General features: G+C 40.1%; 1 protein-coding gene across 1 annotated transcript; it reads left to right on the forward strand.

The window, feature by feature from the left end:
* The first annotated feature begins 18,174 nt into the window (after positions 1-18,174).
* On the forward strand, positions 18,175-22,950 carry PDHB (pyruvate dehydrogenase E1 subunit beta). The gene is made up of 10 exons (XM_077128862.1): positions 18,175-18,290; positions 18,386-18,439; positions 19,346-19,453; positions 19,544-19,606; positions 19,715-19,750; positions 19,909-20,194; positions 20,733-20,843; positions 21,155-21,246; positions 21,966-22,107; positions 22,403-22,950. The coding sequence occupies exons 1-10, from the start codon at positions 18,249-18,251 to the stop codon at positions 22,546-22,548; spliced, it is 1,080 nt and encodes a 359-aa protein (XP_076984977.1). The 5' UTR covers positions 18,175-18,248; the 3' UTR covers positions 22,549-22,950.
* Positions 22,951-23,256: the final 306 nt, after the last annotated feature.

Here is a 23,256-nt window from a genome sequence, read left to right on the forward strand (position 1 = left end):
TGGGGTGGGATCTTCTTACCAAGTTGGGGGCCTCACTACACTGGATACAAAGACCTCAAACAAATTTACTATTACCCTTATGTGTGGCCTCCACTTCCACCCAGGGTCCCACCCTTCCACCTCCCCTGCCACCTCACCTAGTGAACCCGGAAGTATGGGACACCTCAACTCCCCTAATAGCTTCCCATCATAAATCGGTTCTAATCCAGCTTAAGGACCCCTCCTCATTCCTGTCTTGGCCTCAGTTTCCCATCTCCATTACCCATCAAAAGGGACTCCAACACATCATTAACCAGCTCAAGGGAAAGGGACTCCTCATACTCACTAACTAGCCCCATCCACCCAGTGGTTCCCAACCCATATACTCCTCTCACACATCCCCTCTCACACCACTCATTATTCTGTCCTGGACCTTAAAGATGCCTTCTTTACAATCCCTCTAGACCCTACCTGTTACAATTTGTTTGCCTTTACCTGGGAAGACCCAGACTCTTCTGCTGCCCAACAAGTTACATGGACGGTATTACCTCAGGGGTTTCACAACAGCCCCCATAGTTTTGGCTAAGCCCTAGCCAGGGACCTAACTGGGTGCAATCTAACTCCCAGTGTCGTTTTCCAATATGTGGATGACCTATTAATTAGCAGCCCCTCTGAGGAAGCTTCCAAAGAGGCTACTGCCACTCTGTTAAATATTTTGGCTAATAAAGGAAAAAACTGGGCTGGTGCTATTGCACAGGAACTGACCAGAGAACCCTCACCTTTAAACCCTCCAGCACCAACTCTTTTCTTTACTCTCTCCTCCCTCCAACCCGCCTATTCTTCCAGGGAACATGAAAACCTCCTTGCACAGGGAGGCTCTACTATACCGGAGGGCTGGATTTTCCTCGATAACAAGGTTGCTCTCTCAACCAAACGGGCCCCCAATATTCTTTCTCAGGTACATTCGTCACTTCATATCAGACCCAGGGCCCTCACATGGTTCCTCCAGCCCTTATTCCTTCACCCATCCCTGACTCACCTCATAACGTCAGTCTGCTCCTCCTGTCCCACTTGCCAGGTAACAAATCCTCAAGAAGGGTTGCACCCCACTTTCCCAACCCATCAACTGAGGGGCCACCTTCCAGGGCAGGACTGGCAAATCGATTTCACACACATGCCCACTCACAAAAAATTCCGATACCTACTAACTGTAATTGACACCTTAACAGGCTGGATAGAGGCTTTCCCTACTACACGGGAGACTGCTGATGTGGTGGCTGACAATCTCCTGAAACAAATCATTCCCTGCTTCAGACTACCTACCTCCATCCAGTCCGATAATGGCACAGACTTTATTTCTCAGATGGCCCAGCAGGCCTTGTCTGCCTTGAGAATAGACTGGAAACGACGTATTCCATATAGACCCCAATCCTCGGGTAAGGTGGAACGAGCTAACGGTCTTATCAAGACGCAATTAACCAAATTAGCCATTGAACTATGACAGTCCTGGGTCGACCTCCTTCTGCTGGCCCTTGCCCGACTATGCACTGTCCCATGGGCACTTACTTTCTTAAGTTCTTTTGAGTTCATGTACAGCCACCTGTTCCTACTCAATCACCATCTGCCGGTGTAGCCTCCTCCCCTGGGCTCTTACTTACCTTATCTCTCCTTAATCAGGCATTTGCTGCGGGAACACTCAGATCAATTCCTGTCAAAACCCGGGGAGACTGATCCCGCCGATCCTCCCCATGGTCTCCAGCCCAGAGATAAAATAACTAAAAGAAGATCTCTACCATAGAAAACAAGGAACCAACTCTGCCCTGAGCTGGTTTTCTTCTCCCCTGGCAACATGGCTCCTCCCGCTACTAGAACCAGTTATCCTAATCTGTCTTTTCTTTCTCCTAGCTCCCTGTCTCCTCAACTTCCTTCAAGGACGCATGAAAGAACTGTCACAGGTGATAATCAACCAAATGCTCCTGCATCATTATCACTGCCTACTTTCCCCACCAGATTCCTATAGCCAACCTGTCCCCTCTCCTGACTATAACGGTTCTGGCCTATAACCCCACGCTGCTCCAATACAGCAGGAAGTAGCCAGAAAGATCTCGGCATCCTATTATCACAAAAAGCCTGGAATGTTAGGTCAGGAGAACAGGGAAGGTCACCGTGACTCGAGCTGTGCAAAATGTGCCACCCCTTCCGGACGTCACCTGACACCCCCCCTTGCTTAAAAACCGCCCACATCAAGACCCAGGTGTGGACTCACCACCCCCTACCTTGGGTTCTGTGCACTCCAACTGGGAGCACAGGAATCAACCTCCTCACACTCAGGTTTCTTTGTCTGCTTTTTCTCTTTCGCCTCCTAAACCTTTCAATGTGCTCAATAACCAATTCCTGAGACACTGGAGTTTCAAAGAGAGAAAAAGTTTATTACTACATGCGTAGTAGGAGAGCAGATGGCCTAACGACCCAAAATCTGTCTCCCCAAACTGTAGTGATTTGGATAGTTTTATTTTTAAAGGGTGGGCAGGGTTTAGGATAATGAGTACAGTGGCCCCAGATGATGCATTATAACTGATCTAATTATTGAGCATGTTCAGATTGATTACATGCTTAGTCACCGAGTATATGAAAGAAAATGGTGGAATGGGGTATAGTTGACTTGTAGTTAAAAGTCTAAGCTAGGCATATGTCAGGTGGGCCCACTTAGGATAAATCCAGTCTTGGTTATCAAAATAATTTAGGACTTGGGGTAGGTTAGTTTTGGGCTGACCCAAGACTCTTCATTAACAAAATTAGGGGCTGTCTTTAGTGATTACAAGACTCTAGAGTTGAAAAACTGGATAATTAGGTATAGAAGAAGGTTAGTCACAAGGTTTTTACAATCACAGGGGCAGAAGATAAGGGCTGTACAACCATTGTCAGAGATCAAGACAGCAGGATTACAATTCAGAAATTTCAGGTATTTCCATGTCTACTCCAATATGCCAGAAAGCAAAAAGGAATATTTATATAACAATGCAGCAATCAAAATCATCCCTTAAATCCTGAATTATTGGTTACAATTTCAGGCAAGGGGGTGGGCCACGGTGGATCAGCAGGCAGAATTCTCGTCTGCCATCCCATAGACCCGGGTTCAATTCCCGTTGCCTGCCCATGCAAAAACAAAAACAAAAAACAGTATCAGGTAAAGGGTTTTTAAAGGAAAAGAAGATTACACAAGTTGTTTGTGGTTGGTGGATATTTGGGGCACTCTCTACTTTGGTTTAGATAGCTGACTGAGTTCTTTATCTTGTGGGTTTCTTTTTTACGGTGTTGGGATGTCCTTGGGGTTTTGAGGCTTTTATTGCCTGAGGCTTTGCATATTTCTGTCAAGTGGGATACCTGGCTAAAGCCTGCCTGAGAGTAACCTCCAGAATGACCTTCTAATGCCATTTAAAATTTCTTAGCCATAGTAATTCTATTTTGTTTTATTTCTTTTAACAACACAGTCAATTGTACATGCATGTTCATAGCAGCTTTATTCATCATGCTCCAAACTGGAAACAGCCCAAGTGTCCATCTGTGAAAGGATGGATAAACAATAATAAAAAAGCACAGATTACTGACATGCTTCTTGCAAAATTCTTCTTGTAACCTAGAATTTAAGAATTAACAAGTGATCATGGTACTGAATCATTATATAGATGTTTTTCTTTCTGTACTGTAGCATAGGTTGAATACCTGAAATACTGAAACTCAACAAGTTACTCCCTGTTTACAGCTGCCTCACCCTTGTTTATACTTAATGGACATTCTAGCCTGGTCTCAGCCTTATGTATACTTTCTGTTCTAATGGCTATACTAGCCTACTCTCAGCCCTTTGTATACTTACTATTTTAATGCTAACAGCTCCATCCCCTCCTTGTTTGAATCCATAAGAACCCCGAACTTCTTATTCTCCAGGAGACAGATTTTTGAGCCAACAGGCCATCTGATCTCCTACTTCAGACATAGCATTAAACTCTTTCTCTCTATGAAACCCAGGTATGCTAGTTTGAACCTGTTGTGTACCCCAGAAAAGCCATGTCCTTTAATCCTGATTCAATATTGTTTAGGGTGGAATCTTTGATTAGACTGCTTCCATGGAGATTTGTAACCAAGAAATTAGAATTTAAGGGATGATTTTGATTACTGAATTGTTATATACATATACCTTTTTGCTTTCTGGTATATTGGAGTAGACAGAGGGAAATACCTGAAATCTCTAAATTGTAATCTAGCTGCCTCAATCTCTGATGATTGTATAGCCTTTATCTATTGCCCCCGTGATTGTAAAAACCATATGATTAGCCTTCACTTGTACCCAGTTATCTAGTTTTTCAAGTTTAGAGTCTTGTAATCACTAAAGACAGCCCTAATGTTTATTAATGAAGGGTCATGGGTCAGCCCAGAACTAACCCACCCCAAGTCCAAAGTTATCTTGATGACTGAGATTGGATCTAACCAAAGTGGGCCCTCCTGATATGCGTGGTAGCTTAGACTTTAACCTACAAGTCACCTATACCTCATTCTGTCATTTTCTTACAGATGTTCTGTAACTAAGTATATAATCAAACTATGCATGCTCAATAATTAAATAACCTCTAACTATATCACCTCGAGCCACTGTGCTCATTATCCTAAATGCTGGCCATCTTTTGGGCCCATAGGACATCTGATCTCCTGCTAAGTGCCTAGTAATAAACTTTTTCTCTCTTTGAAATCCTGGTGTCTCAGGAATTGGTCACTGAGCACACTGGGTGAAAGAATCCACTGCCTTTGTCTGGTAGAGCCCCACTCAATTATGGCTGTGACCTTTTTTAAAAAAAGAAATATCAATTTAATGATTCAGCAATCATATTCGTTTGTTAAACCGTCTCTGTATAACTCTACCATCACCTTTGATCTTTCTATCCCACTCTTTAGGGGTATTAGGGCTAAGGCCTGTGACCTTTTGATTAGATGGAGATGTGCCTATTCAAGGTGGATCTTGATTAGTTAACTTGAGTCTTTTAAAAGGGGAAATATTTTGGAGAGGGCACAGACCTGACACAGACAGAGAAGCAGAAAGAAAATGTCACTGGGGTAGCTCCTTGAAATGAGAAGCCAAAAGGACCAGCAGATGTCAGCCACATGACTTCCCAGCTGACAGAGGTTTTCTGGACCCATCAGCCTTTCTTGAGTCAAGGTATCTTTCCCTGGATGCCATAGTTCAGACATTTTCATTGCCTTAGAACTGTAAACTTGAAACTTAATAAATTCTCTTTATAAAAGCCAACCCATATATTGTATATTGCATTTTGGCAGTTTAGCAAACCAAAACACCAGGTGTCATGGATTGGCTGTTATGTGCGTTGGGCAGAGAAACCGCCACTTTTGTTTAGTATCACTAGGAATAGGTAACAGAACTAGAATATCCAAAACAATTTTGAAAAAGAATAAAGAAGTTACAGCAATCACTGCCCTCAATGTCTAGACTTATTATACAGCTACAGTTTTCAAGATAGTGTGGTATTAGAGGAGCAACAGATACGGAGATCAAAGGAACAAAATAGAGCCCAGAAATAGACCCACAGAACTTTGGCCAACAGATTTTTAAAATTAATTTATTTATTAATTAAAAATATTAACAAATGAAATAATAATTAACATAGATAATCAGTAATTCACAATATCATCACTTAGTTGCATATTCATCATTTCTTAGAACATTTGCATCCATTCAGAAAAAGAAATAAAATGAAAACAGAGAAAAAAAAACTTATACCTACCATATCCCTTACCCCTCGGTTTCACTGATCACTAGCATTTCAAACTGAATTTATTTTAACATTTGTTCCCCCTATTATTTATTTTTATTCCATATATTCTTCTCGTCTGTTGACAAGGTAGATAAACAGAGCATCAGACACAAGGTTTTCACAATCACACAGTCACATTGTGAAAGCTATATCATTATTCAATCATCATCAAGAAACATGGCTACTGGAACACAGCTCCACTTTCAGGCATTTCCCTCCAGCCTCTCCACTACATTTTGCATAACAAGGTGATATCTACTCAATGCATAAGAATAACTTCCATGATAACCTCTTGACTCTGTTTGGAATCTCTCAGCGATTGACACTTTGTCTCATTTCACTCTTCCCCCTTTTGGTCAAGAAGGTTTTCTCAATCCCTTGATGCTCAGTTTCAGCTCATTCTAGGGTTTTTCTCAATCTTGTTGCTGAGTCTCAGCTCATTCTAGGATTTCTGTCCCACGTTGCCAGGAAGGTCCACACCCCTGGGAGTCATGTCCTACATAGACGGGGAGGGTGGTGAGATTGCTTGTTGTGTTGGCTGGAGAGAGAGGCCACATCTGAGCAACAAAAGAGGCTCTCTTGGGGGTGACTCTTAGGCCTAAATTTTAAGTAGACTTGACCTATCCTTTGTGGAGTTAAGTTTCATATGAACAAACCCCAAGACTGGGGGCTCAGCCTATAGCTTTGATTGTTCACACTGCTTGTGAGAATATCAAGAATTCAACTTGGGGAAGTTGAATTTCTCCCCGTTCTCACCATTCCCCCAAGGGGGCTTTGCAAATACTTTTCCACTCATTGATTGAATCACTCTGGGATTCATTGGGGCATCACTCTGGATAAACCAACAAAATCTCATGTCCTACCTGAGATTCCAAGTACTTACGCTGTTCAATCAATCTATCTACATAAGTTATATTAGGAAATGCACTAGTCAAAATATAAATTTTGTACCAAATAGACTTTTGCTTTAGTCTCACACATAAGGTGACATTTTAAAATATTAATTACCATCTATTTTCAGCACCCTGCAGTAATGACATTCCTTTGTTCTTCATCATGCAAAAACATTTTTAAAATTTGTATATTTAGTCTCTATTATTATACACTCTAGGCATTCCTAGATTATACCATCTTAATCTTTAACATTATCTTTCTTTCTGATTTCATTTATGCCCTCAGTCCTCCTCCCTCTATCATTCTCACATGCAGCTTCATTCAGTGTTTTAACAAAATTGTATTGCAGTTAGGTAGTATTGTGCTGTCCATTTCTGGGTTTTTACATTCAGTCCTGTTTCACAGTCTGTATCCCTTCAGCTCCAATTACCCAATGCCTTATCCTATTTCTATCTCCGGATGGTTTCTGTTACCAACGAAATATTCCAAGTTTATTCACTAATGTCAGTTCATATCAGTGAGACCATACAGTATTTGTCCTTTTGTTTCTGGCTAATCTCACTCAGCATAATGTCCTCAAGGTCCATCCATGTTGTTACATACTTCATAACTTTATTCTGTCTTAGAGCTGCATAATAGTCCATCATATGTATACACCACAGTTTGTTTAGCCACTCCTCTGTTGATGGACATTTTGGCTGTTTCCATCTCTTTGCAATTGTAAATAATGCTGCTATAAATATTTGTGTGCAAATGTCCATTTGTGTCTTTGCCCTTATGTCCTTTGAGTAGATACCTAGCAATGGTATTGCTGGGTCATGTGGCCATTCTATATTCAGCTTTTTGAGGAACTGCCAAATTGCCTTCCACAGTAGTTGCACCATTTGACATTCCCACCAACAGTGGATCAGTGTGCTTCTTTCTCCACATCCTCTCCAGCCCTCGTCATTTTCTGTTTTGTTGATAATGGCCATTCTGGTGGGTGTGAGATGATATCTCATTGTGGTTTTGATTTGCATTTCTCTAATGGCCAGAGAAGTTGAGCATCTCTCCATGTGCTTTTTGGCCATTTGTAATTCCTCTTCTGAGAAGTGCTTGTTCAAGTCTTTTTCCCATTTTGTAATTGGATTGGCTGTCTTTTTGTTGTTGAGTTGAACAATCTCTTTATAAATTCTGGATACTAGACCTTTATCCGATACGTCATTTCCAAATATTGTCTCCCATTGTGTAGGCTGTCTTTTTACTTTCTTGAGAAAGTTCTTTGATGCACAAAAATGTTTAATTTTGAGGAGTTCCCATTTCTTCCTTTCTTTCTTCAGTGCTCTTGCCTTGGGTGTAAGGTCTATAAAACCGCCTCCAATTATAAGATTTATAAGATATTTCCCTACATTTTCCTCTAACTGTTTTATGGTCTCATACCTAATGTTTAGATCTTTGATCCACTTTGAGTTAACTTTTGTATAGGGTGTGAGATATAGATCCTCTTTCATTCTTTTGCATATGGATATCCAGTTCTCTAGGAACCATTTATTGAAGAGACTGTTCTGTCCCAGGTGAGTTGGTTTGACTGCCTTATCAAAGATCAAATGTCCATAGATGAGAGGGTCTATATCTGAACACTCTATTTGATTCCATTGGTCAATATATCTATCTTTATGCCAGTACCATGCTGCTTTGACCACTGTAGCTTCATAATATGCCTTAAAGTCAGGCAGTGTGAGACCTCCAGCTTCGATTTTTTCCCGCAGGATACTTTTATCAATTCGGGGCACCCTGTCCTTCCAGATAAATTTGCTTATTGGTTTTTCTATTTCTGAAAAGTAAGTTGTTGGGATTTTGATTGGTATTGCATTGAATCTGTAAATCAATTTAGGTAGTGACATCTTAACTACATTTAGTCTTCCAATCCATGAACACGGTATGCCCTTCCATCTATTTAGGTCTTCTGTGATTTCTTTTAACAATTTCTTGTAGTTTTCTTTGTATACGTCTTTTGCCTCTTTAGTTAAATTTATTCCTAAATATTTTATTCTTTTGGTTGCAATTGTAAATGGAATTCGTTTCTTGATTTCCCCCTCAGATTGTTTATTACTAGTCTATAGAAACACTACAGATTTTTAAATGTTGATCTTGTAACCTGCCATTTTGCTGTACTTGTTTATTAGCTCTAGTAGTTTTGCTGTGGCTTTTTCAGGGTTTTCGACATATAGTATCATATCATCTGCAAACAGTGAGAGTTTTACTTCTTCCTTTCCAATTTTGATGCCTTGTATTTCTTTTTCTTGTCTAATTGCTCTGGCTAGAACCTCCAACACAATGTTGAATAACAGTGGTGATAGTGGGCATCCTTGTCTTGTTCCTGATCTTAGGGGGAAAGTTTTCAGTTTTTCCCCATTGAGGATGATATTAGCTGTGGGTTTTTCATATATTCCCTTTATCATTTTAAGGAAATTCCCTTGTATTCCTATCCTTTGAAATGTTTTCAACAGGAAAGGATGTTGAATTTTGTCAAATGCCTTCTCTGCATCAATTGAGATGATCATGTGATTTTTCTGCTTTGATTTGTTGATATGGTGTATTATATTAATTGATTTTCTTATGTTGAACCATCCTTGCATACCTGGGATGAATCCTACTTGGTCATGATGTATAATTTTTTAATGTGTTGCTGGATTCGATTTGCTAGAATTTTGTTGAGGATTTTTGCATCAATATTCATTAGAGAGATTGGTCTGTAGTTTTCTTTTTTTGTAATATCTTTGCCTGGTTTTGGTATGAGGGTGATGTTGGCTTCATAGACTCATTAGGTAGCTTTCCCTCCTCTTCAATTTTTTTGAAGAGTTTGAGCAGGATTGGTACTAATTCTTTCTGGAATGTTTGGTAGAATTCACATGTGAAGCCATCTGGTCCTGGACTTTTCTTTTTGGGAAGCTTTTGAATGATTGATTCAATTTCTTTACTTGTGATTGGTTTGTTGAGGTCATCTATTTCTTCTTGAGTCAAAGTTGGTTGTTCATGCCTTTCTAGGAAGTTGTCCATTTCATCCACATTGTTGTATATAGTAGCATAAAGTTGTTCATAGTATCCTGTTATTACTTCCTTTATTTCTGTGGGGTCAGTGGTTATGTCTCCTTTTCCATTTCTGATTCTATTTATTTGCATCCTCTCTCTTCTTCTTTTTGTTACTCTCACTAAGCGTCCATCAATCTTATTGATTTTTTCATAGAACCACCTTCTGGTTTTATTGATTTTCTCAGTTGTTTTCATGTTCTCAATTTCCTTTATTTCTGCTCTAATCTTTGTTATTTCTTTCCTTTTGCTTGCTTTGGGGTTAGTTTGCTGTTCTTTCTCTAGTTCTTCCAAGTGGACAGTTAATTCCAGAACTTTTACCCTTTCTTCTTTTTTGATAAACGCATTTAGGGCAATAAATTTCCCTCTTAGCACTGCCTTTGCTACATCCCATAGGTTTTGATATGTTGTGTTTTCATTTTCGTTTGCCTTGAGATATTTACTGATTTCTCTTGTAATTTCTTCCTTGACCCACTGGTTGTTTAAGAGTGTGTTGTTGAGCCTCCACATATTTGTAAATTTTCTGGTGCTTTGCCTATTGATTTCCTACTTCATTCCTTTATGATCTGAGAAAGTGTTTTGTATGATTTCAATCTTTTAAAATTTATTGAGACTTGTTTTGTGACCCAGCATATGGTCTATCTTTGAGAATGATCCATGAGCACTTGAGAAAAAAGGTGTATCCTGCTGCTGTGGGGTGTAATGTCCTGTAAATGTCTGTTAAGTCCAGCTCATTTATTGTAATATTCAAATTCTCTGTTTCTTTATTAATCCTCTGTCTAGATGTTCTGTCCATTGATGAGAGTGGGGAATTGAAGTCTCCAACTATTATGGTAGATGTGTCTATTTCTCTTTTCAGTGTTTGGCACATGTATTTTGGAGCATTCTGGTTTGGTGCATAAATATTTATGATTGTTATGTCTTCTTGTTGAATTGTTCCTTTTATTAGTACATAGTATCCTTCTTAGTCTGTTTTAACTGTTTTACATTTGAAGTCTAATTTGTTGGATATTAGTATAGCTACTCCTGCTCTTTTCTGATTTTTATTTGCATGAAATATCTTTTCCCAACCTTTCACTTTCAACCTATGTTTATCTTTGGGTCTAAGATTTGTTTCCTGAAGACAGCATATAGATGGGTCCTGTTTTTAAATCCATTCTGCCAGTCTATGTCTTTTGATTGGGGAATTCAGTCCATTAACATTTAGTGTTATTACTGTACGGGTAGTATTTTCTTCTACCATTTTGCCTTTTGGATTGTATATGTCATATCTAATTTTCCTTCTTTCCACACTCTTCTCCACACCACTTTCTTTTGTGTTTTCATATTTGTCTCTAGTGCTCCCTTTAGTATTTCTTGCAGAGCTGGTCTCTTGGTCACAAATTCTCTCAGTGATTTCTTTGTCTGAAAATGTTTTAATTTCTCCCTCATTTTTGAAGGACAATTTTGCTGGGTATAGAATTCTTGGTTGACAGTTTTTCTCTTTTAGTAATTTAAATATATCTTCCCACTGTCTTCTTGCCTCCATGGTTTCTGCTGAGAAATCTATGCATAGTCTTATTGGGCTTCCCTTGTATGTGATGGATTGCTTTTCTCTTACTACTTTCAAGATCCTCTCTTTCTCTTTGACCTCTGACATTCTGATTAGTAAGTGTCTTGGAGTACGTCTATTTGGATCTATTCTCTTTGGGGTACGCTGCACTTCTTGGATCTGTAATTTTAAGTCTTTCATACGAGTTGGGAAATTTTCAGTGATAATTTCCTCCATTAGTTTTTCTCCTCCTTTTCCCTTCTCTTCTCCTTCTGGGACACCCACAATACCTATATTTGTGTGTTTCATATTACCATTCAATTCCCTGAGTCCCTGCTCATATTTTTCCATTTTTTCCCTATAGTTTATGTTTCTTGATGGATTTCAGATGTTCCATCCTCCAGTTCAGAAATCCTATGTTCTGTCTCTCAAAATCTACCATTGTAGGTGTCATTGTTTTTTTCATCTCTTCTACTGTGTTTTTCATAACCATAAGTTCTGTGATTTGTTTTTTCAGACTTTCTATTTTTTCTTTTTGTTCATTCCTTGCCTTCTTCATATCCTCCCTCAATTCATTGATTTGTTTTTTGATGAGGTTTTCCATGTCTGTTCGTATGTTCTGAAGTAATTGTTTCAGCTCCTGTATCTCATTTGAATTGCTGGTTTGTTCCTTTGACTGGGCCATTATCTTCAATTTTCCTGGTGTGATTTGTTATTTTTTGCTGGCATCTAGACATTTAATTACCTTAATTAGTTTATTCTGGCGATTGCTTTCACTTCTCTTACCTAGTATTTTCTTGCTGGATAAATTTGTTGTCTATCTGTTCTTTGACATTCAGTTCAGGTTTTTCTGGACCTCTAGCTTAGGTTTTGTTTAACAGAGGAGAATTCTTTGGGTTTTGTTTTCTTGTTTCTTGCCCTGCTTGTATGGTGCCTTCCCCCCCCACCCCCACCCTAGGAGGGTCTACATTGGTATTATAGACCCCAGCCGGGTTTTCCCGAACAAACTGGCCTCCTATGGGGGAAGGGGTCACCTGCGTCAGTTTTCCCTGAGGGTGAGACTCAGCAGGTTAAAATACTTTCCTGTGAAGTCTCTGGGCTCTGTTTTTCTTATCCTGCCCAGTATGTGGCGCTTGTCTGCCTGTGGGTCCCTCCAGCATAAGATGATGTGGCACCTTTAACTTTGGAAGACTTTCCCTGCTGGGGGCATGGTGGAGACAGAGGAGAGTTTGTAGGCTGGTTTTAATGGCTTCAAATCACCAAGCCCTGGTGTCTGAATTCCTTGAGGGAGGGATTCCACCTGAGTTGGGCTTCACCCCTACCCTGTGGAAGGCAAGGGCTGGAAACAAGCCCTGAAAGGATTTGTTTCTGCCTATGCCTGGGGCAGTTGCAGCCTGAGAAGTCCCTCCACTTAATCCAGAGGCAGTCAAGCCTTTGTAGAAACACAGTCGCAAAAACCTCTGTTTCTTTTCTTTTTTTCTTTTTCCGTTAGCCCAATTAGCAACCTCCCCTTTGACCAGGTTCACCTGAGCTGGGGGCCTAATGTTAGTAGTCAGAATTTGTTAATTAATGCCACAACTGTTGTTTGGTTGGGCTCAGCCCCTGCTGCTGTTAAATTCTCTTTCCTTTCCCCACTGGGAAGCAGCCTGTGGGGGAGCGGCGCCGGCCGCCACGGCTTGGGGAACTCATGGTTCTGGGGAGGCTCGCAGCCAGTCCAGCTGGTCCAGACTAGGGTTCGCTGTGTGTCTGGTCACTGATGTGGCCCCAGGAGCTATTTTGTACTGTTTCTGGTTATTTAGCAGTTTATCTGGAGGACAAACTAAAATGCACACATTGCTAAACTGCCATCTTGGCCACACCTGGCCAACTGATTTTTGACAAAGCAATTCAGTGAAGGAAGTATAGTTTTTTCAAAAATAGTGTTGAAATAATTGGACATAATTAAAAAAAAATTAACCTCAATGTAAACCTCTCATCTTACTTAAAAATTAACTCAAAATAGATCATATACTTAAACGTAAAAAAAAAAAAGAGAGAGAATATCTTTCTATCTTGGGTTAAACAGAAAGCTCTTAAACATAATAACAAAAGCACAATCCATAAAAGAAAAAAGTTGATAAACTGGGCTTCACAGATTTTAAAATTTTTGCTCTGAGAAATACCATTCTAGTGAATGAAAAGATAAACCATGAACTAGGAGAACACATTACAAATCATATATCTGTTGAAGGATTTGCATATAGAAATTATGAAGATTGCTCTGAACTCAACAGAATGGAAACAATCTAACTAGAAAATGATCAATACCATGAACAGATACTTCTTCAAAGAGAATAGACTGATGCCAAGTAAGCACATAGGATATCAGTATATACTTCTAAGAATGGCTCAAATTTAAAAATAATGATAATACCAAATGCAGGAATGGAGAGCAACTGGATATCTTATACGTTGCTGGAGGTAATGTAAAATGTTACTGCCACTGGAAAAAGTCAGAAGTTTCTTAGAAGTTAAACATACACTTTACCATACAAATGAACTTCGGGGTATTTATCCTAGAGAAATGTACACTTATACTCACAGAAAACCCTGTAAACAAATGACCATACCAGCTTTATTGCTAACAGCTAAAACTGGTAAGAACCCAAATGTTTTCCGATGTGTGTAAATGGGTAAACCGATACAGCCATGCCATAGAATACTCAGCAATAAAAAAGACCAAAATATTAATACTGATACATGCAACAACCTGGGTGGATGCCAAGAATATTATGTTGAGTGACAAGAGAAAATCTTGAAGAGTTACATATTGTATGATTTCACTTTTTTTAACTTTTAATTTTGAAATAATTCCAGACTTAGAGGGGAGCTGCAAAATTAATACAGAAATAGTATATAGCAGAGGCCTACCCCCCTCCATTAAAATGGCAGAGTGAGACATTCCAGGTCCCCTTACAAAAATTTTGTTAACAAGCATAACCGGCTGAAAAATTTTACTCAAAACTACAGAAAACAGTTAAAGGATTACAGTAACAGAGCAAGAACCAAATCAAGAAAAAGACAACTTAAAAATGGTAGGAAGGGGGTGCAAGGGTAGCTCAGTGGTAGAATTCTCGCCTGCCATGTGGGAGACCTGGGTTTGATTCCTGACCATGCACTTCCCCAACAAATAAAAACAAACAAACAAAAAACCAAATCAAACAAAAAAAGTTCAACAAATGGTGCTGCAATAAGGGGATACTCACGTGGAAAAAGAATGAAATGTGACCCCCGCCATACAGCATACAAAGAAAAAGAAAGTGGTAGGAAAGCGTTGTGGTGTCCATGCTGACGCCTCCCCCATTCACTACAGGCTTCGCCCTGGGTCAACACGTGCTTCCCATGTGGGCTCCTGGTCCTGGCTCTGGAGGGAAGAGAGTAATCTTTGTATATATCCTAGGAAGCGTGTGTGATTGTGCCAATCTGTCTGGGGGGCAGTCTGAAGGACTGAACAATGACATGCATAACAGGCTTGTCATTCCAGAACTTGCCCTATGCCTTGAAGTGGCTCACAGAGCTCTCTTTCAGGATGCTATAGGAGAACAGTCAAATCACAGCTGCCTGACACAGTTGTGCTGTTTTAGTTTGTTAAAGCTACCAGAATGCAATATACCGAATGGCTTTTAAAAAGGGAATTTGTTAAGTCACCTTTGTTCTAAGGCTGTGAAAATGTCCAAACTATGGCATCCAAGAAAAGTAATGTTGATTCAAGAGAGGCTGATGGGTCCAGAACACCTCTGTCAGCTGGGAAGGCACATGGCAATATCTGCTAGCTTTTTCTTCTCATTTCATTAGGCTTTCCTGGGGGTGTTTTCCTTTTGCATCACCAAAGGTCTCTGACTGTGTGGACTCTGTCAGCACTAAAGCTTTTTCCAAAATGGTTCCCTCTTAAAGGACTCCAGTTAGCAACCTCACCTTGAATGGGTGGAGACACATCTCCATGGAAACTATCTAATCAAAAATTATCACCCACAACTGAATGGTTAACATCTCCATGAAAACAATAAAAAAGATCCTACCCAGCAGTACTGAATATGGATTTAAAAACTTGTTTTTTCTAGGGTACAAGATAGTTTCAAACTGGCACATGTGCCCACCAATGGGACATAATATTGCAAATGGGAATTGCAAGGAAACACTGTTTCTTAGGGGAATAAGGACATTCAAATTTATGTAAATGAGGAAATTCCTAGGGCCAGAAATTCCTAGGACAAGATGGAGGCACAGAAATAACTGAGGTTTTCCCAGGCTTTTGCCTCAGGCTATTCTCTAGACTCAGTGTATCACTAAACACTAAACACTAGTGCAGGCCAATCTGCAAAGACTGGGAAAGATATTCTCTCTCTCTCTCTTAATCCACATTCAAGGAAATCTTGACATCTCTGTTATAGCTCTAGCTGGATACAAGATGAAGGAACAGATACTTCAGAATCTAAATTCTAGTCATAATGCATTAAAATATCAAAATGTCTAGGTTGCCACAAAAGATTACAAAACATACAAAGGAACAGAAAGCTATAGCCCATGCAAAGAAGACAAGCATTAGAAGCCATCAGTGAGGAAGATCAGACCTAGGATATACCTCACAAAGACTCAAAAATGGTCCTAAATATGCTAAAAAGAGCTAAAGGCAAACATGGACAAAAACAAAAGGAAATCAAGAAGTTGATGGTGAACATAAAGTAAAAATAAAGAGATAAAAAGTTATGATAATGAACCAAACAGAATTAAAGTCCAAAGTAACTACCCAGTAATGGGCATAGGGTTTCTGTTTGGGTAATGGGAAAGTGTGAGCAATGAATGGTGGTGAGACTAGCATAACATTATGAATGTGACTTATCCCACTAAATGGTATGCTTGGGAGTGGTAGAGATGATAAAGTTTATGTCACGTTTGTTTCTGCAATTTTAAAAAGTAAGAGCATCTTGAGGCTTGCTCTTGTGAAGCTTATGAATGTAGTAGAGAAGCCTAACCCACCTATAGGTATGTCTAAAAGTCACTTCTGGAGGACCTCTTTTGGTGCTGAGATGTGGCCTTTCTCTCTCTAAGCCCAACTCTGCAAGTGAAATCACTGTCCTCCTCTCTACATGGGACATGACATCCAGGGATGCAAGTCTCCCTGGCGGCATGGGAGATGACCCCCAGGGATGTGTCTGGCTCTGGCACTGTGGGATTACCAATGCCATCCTGACCAAAAGAGGGGAAAGAAGCATAACAAATAAGGTGTCAGTGGCTGAGAGAGTTCAAACAGAGTTGAGAGGCTACACTGGAGGTCACTCTTTGGCAAGCTTCAGTTAGACACTGCTACATATCATAACTTGCCGAACCCCAACCAAAACCATTCCAGCCAATCCTAAAGAACACTTAGGGCATTATATAAGATTCTACGAAGTCTCCACACACTAGGGTAATTTTCCAGAAACCTACAACCTCCAGATGGGTCCCTGGACCAGGTAAGCCCTAAAATGCAGAGGGGCCAACCCTTCCAGAACATCAACTAGTTCTATCCCCCATTCTATATTATCAACACCCCCTTTCAACATGAAAAAGCTAGAATGGGTATAGCCCATATACGCCAGAAAACTGGAAGAAAGGTCAAAGGTGATTCAAAGAAGGTTGGGTTTAACAAATGAGTATGAATGGTGAATTATACTGATGTTTCTTTCAGCCTCCAGTATCTTAGAGCACCTAGAAATAAAAACTTAAAATTATAGAATTATAAGCCATACCAAACTCTGAAATCTGTTCTACAACTAATTGTTCGACTGTACTTTGAAATTTTTTGCTTTTATGCAAATATGTTATTTAAAGAGAAGGAGTTGTATAACAGAGAAGACAGGATTTAACAGATGAGTATGACTGCTGAATCATTATACTAATACTTCTGTTAGTCTCCAGTGTCCTGGAGCAGCTAGAAGAAAAAAAGAAAAATTGTGGAACTGTAACCCATACCAAACTTTAAAATCTGTTCTCTACTTGTTAAAATGTACTTGGAAATTTATTGCTTTTTTGTATATGTTATATTTCACACACAGAGTTAAAAAAAAAAAAAGAGTAACTAAACAGACTAATACAATGAAATACAATACATGGTCCTATACAGAATCTAATAACAGAGGAGAAAAGATCCAAAAGAACATTACTGAGACATGAAAATTGGAATATAGACTTTAAGCTCTATGTCAATGTTAAATTTCTTGAACATGACAATGGTACTTAAGGTGGTTACATAAGTGAATATCCTTGTTATTAGGAAATGCATATGGAAGTATTAAGTGTTCAAGGAACACGATGTACACAACCTACGCTCATATATTCAGAAAATGAAGACAGTGCTTAGAAGATGGACTGACAGATGAACAGATAGAATGATATGACAAATGTGGCAAAATATTGAAATTGGTGGATTTGCTACCTGGGGCAGTGGCTAGGGTATGCAGCAGTTCTCTGCAAGGATCTGCATTATGTTTGCGGCTCTTCTGTAAGTTTGAAATGATTTCAAAATTTAAAAATAAATTTAAAGAAAAAATATGATACTATGAATACTATCAAAGCTTTTGGTCGCGTTCTAAGGAACCACCAGACAGCGCTGTACAGAGAAGCTGGGCACTCCTCAGGTAGTAGGCTCCCGATTATGAGAGTGTGTGCAAGCACTGCTTGGTGCCGAAAGAATACTATTGCCAGCAGATAGCTGGCCCAACCTTTCGTCAATGTTTAGTTGAATAATAATCCCAGATGGAGAGGCAGGAGCACCCCAGCCCTGCTCCTTGGTTCCTCAACCGGTGGGAGAATGGGCGGGGCACGCAGGCACCGAGCCATGCCATTGGCCCGCGCTGGCGGGAGAGGCGGGGTCTGCCTACGTCTGTTAGGCCCGCTATGTTGTCATTAGACGGCGGCTAGAGGACACCAGCAAGATGGCGGCAGTGAGTGGGCTAGTGCGGAGGCCCCTTCAGCAGGTGAGCAGCCACGCGCGGGACGCGGTGACTCTGCGCGGATCCCACCCACCCTGCATATTCTCTGACCGTCTTCTCTCTCTCTGTCTCCCCGGTAGCTGTCCGGGCTGCTGAGGAGGCGCTTCCATCGGACGGTGCCGGCAGCGCTGCAGGTAACTGACTGGGCAAGCAAGGGGGCCGCCTCATCTCCGGGCTGCAGCCGGGATCGCGCCTGCGCGGAGGGGAGGGCTGGGGGTCGCGGGATCCGGAACCGTGACTTCCGCGGCTTGCGGGCGGTGCGGCTCCGAGTCTTTTCGTTTCCCTTTGTCCAACACATTCCTGCTTGTTCCTTAGAACTCCTGTAGGAAGCCTTCTTGGGCCCCAAGCGGGGTTAGGCACCGGCCTCTCGCTGTCCTGTGCTTGCCCCTTCCGAATTCCCTTCGCCCCCAGAGCCCGTAGTCGAGTGCGGCTCGTGCTACTTCTTTCGCCTGGCGTCAGTGGTGAAATAACCCTGCGAGTGTGGTCGGAATCAGATGGGCCATCTGTGAAAGACTTGGAGCTCCTTTTCCTTCCTTCCCCGCCTCTTCTTTTTTTAACCGGAGGATTTGACCTGGGTGGTTAGATAGTACTTCCTAGGCAGGTTTCTGAGGGTTAAACAAGATGCTGAACAGTGTTTGACAGTGTCTCGTCCTCAGAGGCTTAGTGTCAGTTGTTTCCTTGAAGTCGTGTCCAATAATCCCTAAGGGTGTTCTGTGCCCAGTAATTCCTAAGTGTGGACATAAAACAACTCGCTATACTTTCTACTTAGGAAACAGCTTGTGAACTGATCTGGGCAGCAAGCATTTTTCTTATACCTGGGTGCACATTAATCTCTTATTAACACATCCAGTTAAAGACTGGCTGTGTGTGGTAGAAGTGTTACTTTTAGAATTTTTTGAACTTTTAAGAGAAATCCTGTTGGGGTGTTGCTTTTGATTTTGTATGCTGTGGACAGCCCAGGGTAAGTATAAAGGGAGAGAATCTCAATAGTATGTTAAATTTATCCTGTATCTTACGGACTGTCGCCCATACTTTGACAGGTGACAGTTCGTGATGCTATAAATCAGGGACTGGATGAGGAGCTGGAAAGAGATGAGAAGGTATTTCTGCTTGGGGAGGAAGTTGCCCAGTATGATGGGGCATACAAGGTAAACAAAATATGTGAAAATCATACAAAACTTAAGTGACCATTTGTCTCCCCATATACTTTAAAGTAATGAGGACAACCCTAATTATAGGTTAGTCGAGGCCTATGGAAGAAATATGGAGACAAGAGGATCATAGACACCCCTATATCAGAGGTAAGGCTTCCAGCAGGCAACAGACCTTTGAGGGACATATTTGTTAAAGGGTATATTGCTGTTATTTTTATGTTTTCACTCAGATTGTCCTTTGGTTTATATTTATAGATGGGCTTTGCTGGAATTGCTGTAGGTGCGGCTATGGTATGTAATATTTTTATATGAAGCTCATCCAAAGAGATTTCTTTTAATGTAACTGTTCAAAGACATCATTTGAATGTTGGAGGAAAGGAGTGGTTGTTTGCCATTCCTCAGTGCTGTGAGTTTTAGTCCTTTTAACGTCCATGTTTTTGACTTGACAGGCTGGGTTGCGGCCCATTTGTGAATTTATGACCTTCAATTTCTCCATGCAAGCCATTGACCAGGTTATAAACTCAGCTGCCAAGACTTACTACATGTCAGGTGGCCTTCAAAATGTGCCCATAGTCTTCAGGGGGCCCAATGGTGCCTCGGCAGGTGTGGCTGCCCAGCACTCACAGTGCTTTGCTGCCTGGTATGGGCACTGCCCAGGCTTAAAGGTGGTCAGCCCCTGGAATTCAGAAGATGCAAAAGGACTTATTAAATCAGCCATTCGGGATAACAATCCAGGTCAGAGATTGTTAAAGAACTAAAATGAAATCTTTGCATAGAAGGGACCATTGGAGGTTTCTAGCTGGGCTTAGATATTTCATATAAAACATTAATGATTTACAGATACAGTTAAGATGGTAAAGAATGTGGTTGTGGGCGGGCCATGGTGGCTCAGCAGGCAAGAATGCTTGCCTGCCAGGCCAGAGGACCCAGGTTCGATTCCCGGTGCCTGCCCATGTTAAAAAAAAAAAAAAAAAAAAAGAATATGGTTGTTTTCTTATTTCTGATCATAAGGGGGCCATTTATGTGAAGGAGACTTTTCTGCATACCTACAACACTGGCTTAATCTCAATAGTTATGATTAGGATTGATCAAACTACAAATGTAAATAACTGAAACGATCCTCAAGACTTATGGACGAATTGGAAGTGAGGCTTCCTAATCAGCACAGTGGATCTCTTCACAATGTGAATAATATTGTTGTATATATATTTTCAGTCATTCTGGATTTAATTAGAGTAGTCACATTTGTTTAAATGTTTTTAATATTTTGCAGTGGTGATGCTAGAGAATGAACTGATGTATGGAGTTCCTTTTGAATTTCCTGATGAGGCTCAGTCAAAGGATTTTCTGATTCCTATTGGAAAAGCCAAAATAGAAAGGCAAGGTAAGAGAACTTCTTAAACACTATTTTTTAATCCAGCCCCTCTACTTACTCTTTACTTTGACTAAAAAATTTAGGCAATGAGCTGAAGTTAAAGAGTGTATGATGGTGTGATTTCTCATATACTTGTGCTTTTTTAAACCTCAGTCCATTAGGTTCGCATTTAGTTTCTAGGAAGCTGCCACATTCCTCCTCTCACTGGAATGAAGTTGAATTGAAGACTTTACAAATGAACAAAAGCCACAGTTTTCTATAGAGCAGGATAACACCTTTAGTTTCAACTTGACCTCTGATCTGTAACCACTCTGTTTCAGGGACGCATGTAACCGTGGTTTCTCATTCAAGACCTGTTGGTCACTGTTTAGAAGCTGCAACAGTGTTATCTAAAGAGGGAGTTGAATGTGAGGTAGGTGGACATTCTTGTTCTTAAAGAATCAGCGCGGCTTCTTTTAAATTTAAGGCCCCTAAATAGGAGCTTCAGGTCTGTAAAAGGTTAACTAGATGCAAATAATCAGTCTTGCTCTGTCACTCAATTCTGGCCTCTGCTTGAAGCTGGAAACCTTCTTGCCTTTCAAATATTTACCTTAGCTTTTTACGAAACAGTTAGGTTCTGGATCCTTCTCAGGTTAAGATCCAACCTCTGAGTTAGAGTTTGGGAGAAGAGGAAACTTAGAAGTCAGTGAGTCTAACTCTTACTTATCCAGGAGTTAATCCTTGCTAATTATACTTTGGTGAGTTATATACTCTAAATCTCAATTTCATAAGTTGTAAAATGGGGGTGATATACTGTTCCATCATATAGTAGTTGTGGGAATGACACACAGCTTAGTGCTTGGTATACCGTAAACACTCAGATGTTAGCTATATCTATTTTGACAAGAGGGAAATTAGGCCAAGAGAGGGTAAGTAAATTCTGCCTATTAACAGAGCTACTTCTAATAGAGTTAATGATTTTTTTGTTTTAAGTACAATTTCCCCTTTTACATTTTGTACGTGAATAGGCAGATAAGATTTTCCTAGACCCAAAGATTAACAAGAAACAAAAGAGGAAGTAGTATTTGAGTACAAGGCTATATATATGAGGTAGTGGCTCTGTAAAGCTTATTTCTTATTATTTCTGTTTAGGTGATAAACCTGCGTACCATCAGGCCAATGGACATTGAAACCATAGAAGCCAGTGTCATGAAGACAAATCATCTCATCACTGTGGAAGGAGGCTGGCCACAGTTTGGAGTAGGAGCTGAAATTTGTGCCAGGATCATGGAAGGTATTTCAAAGAAACTGGTTGTGGAATACAGTCAAGCTGTAATAAATGTGGTACACCTTAATACCGGATAAAGAAATTAAAAACTAAGGGTATCCAAATGACTTAACTTTCAAAGAGTCAGTTTGACATTTCTCTTTTGGTTTAATGTTTAAAAAAGTAAAGCCCAAATTTTCCATAATTCAAGTTCCTTTACCTTATGTTTTCTCTTTGGCCAGCCACATCTCTTATTTTGAGGGAGTGATGCTTAGCTAGCTTTTCTTACCTCTTTCTCAGTTGAGCCTTTCTCCTCTCCTAGGCCCTGCTTTCAACTTCCTGGATGCTCCTGCAGTTCGTGTCACCGGTGCTGACGTCCCTATGCCTTATGCAAAGATTCTAGAAGACAACTGTGTACCTCAGGTCAAAGACATCATATTTGCAATTAAGAAAACATTAAATATCTAGGTGTTTCACCTTGAGTATAAAGTCATTGGAATTTCTTATTTAAAATATTTGGCTGGCTCATCACCTGGTTTGTATTATAAGACCTTATTAGTCATAATCTCTGAAGCAACAATTCAGATTGTTTTGTACCAGAAAGTTTAAATGTGCTTGTGTATGGAAACTACTCTCTTGTTCTAGACTTCATGCCATTGTTTTTTTCTGGTCTGTTACAGTTGCCATGTTCTATGAATAAAATTAATATAAATTTTCACCTTCTCTCACTAGAAAGACCAGGGATGAACGTGTCCCAAATCTTGATGAAAATATATCCTAAAAAGATAATTTATGTGTATAAAATAAATGTGCATGTTCTGTTTACTACTAAATTGTTTTGATAAGGAATAAATACATTCCTGACTATGACTAATTGTATGTTTATGTTCTTGAAATAATTTATGGGGTGGAATCTTAAAATTCGGTTAAAAAAATTTGTACCAAATAGAGGATAAGCTGATACTGTACCTGTTTCAATTCATATGTCTGGTGCTTTATCTAAAATTACAGATTTCTTAAGGATAGACCTCACAACCCCTACTGGGAACTAATCATCTAGACTGTGTTACCCTGAACAAGAATTTGTCCACAGACTCTTCAGATGCCTAATTCTAATAGGATTCCCTTTAAAATTACAGCAAAATTTATGTCAGGTATTTTTCTCATTGCCAAAAA

Source organism: Tamandua tetradactyla, chromosome 15, assembly GCF_023851605.1.
Source record: "Tamandua tetradactyla isolate mTamTet1 chromosome 15, mTamTet1.pri, whole genome shotgun sequence".
NCBI lineage: Eukaryota > Metazoa > Chordata > Mammalia > Pilosa > Myrmecophagidae > Tamandua > Tamandua tetradactyla.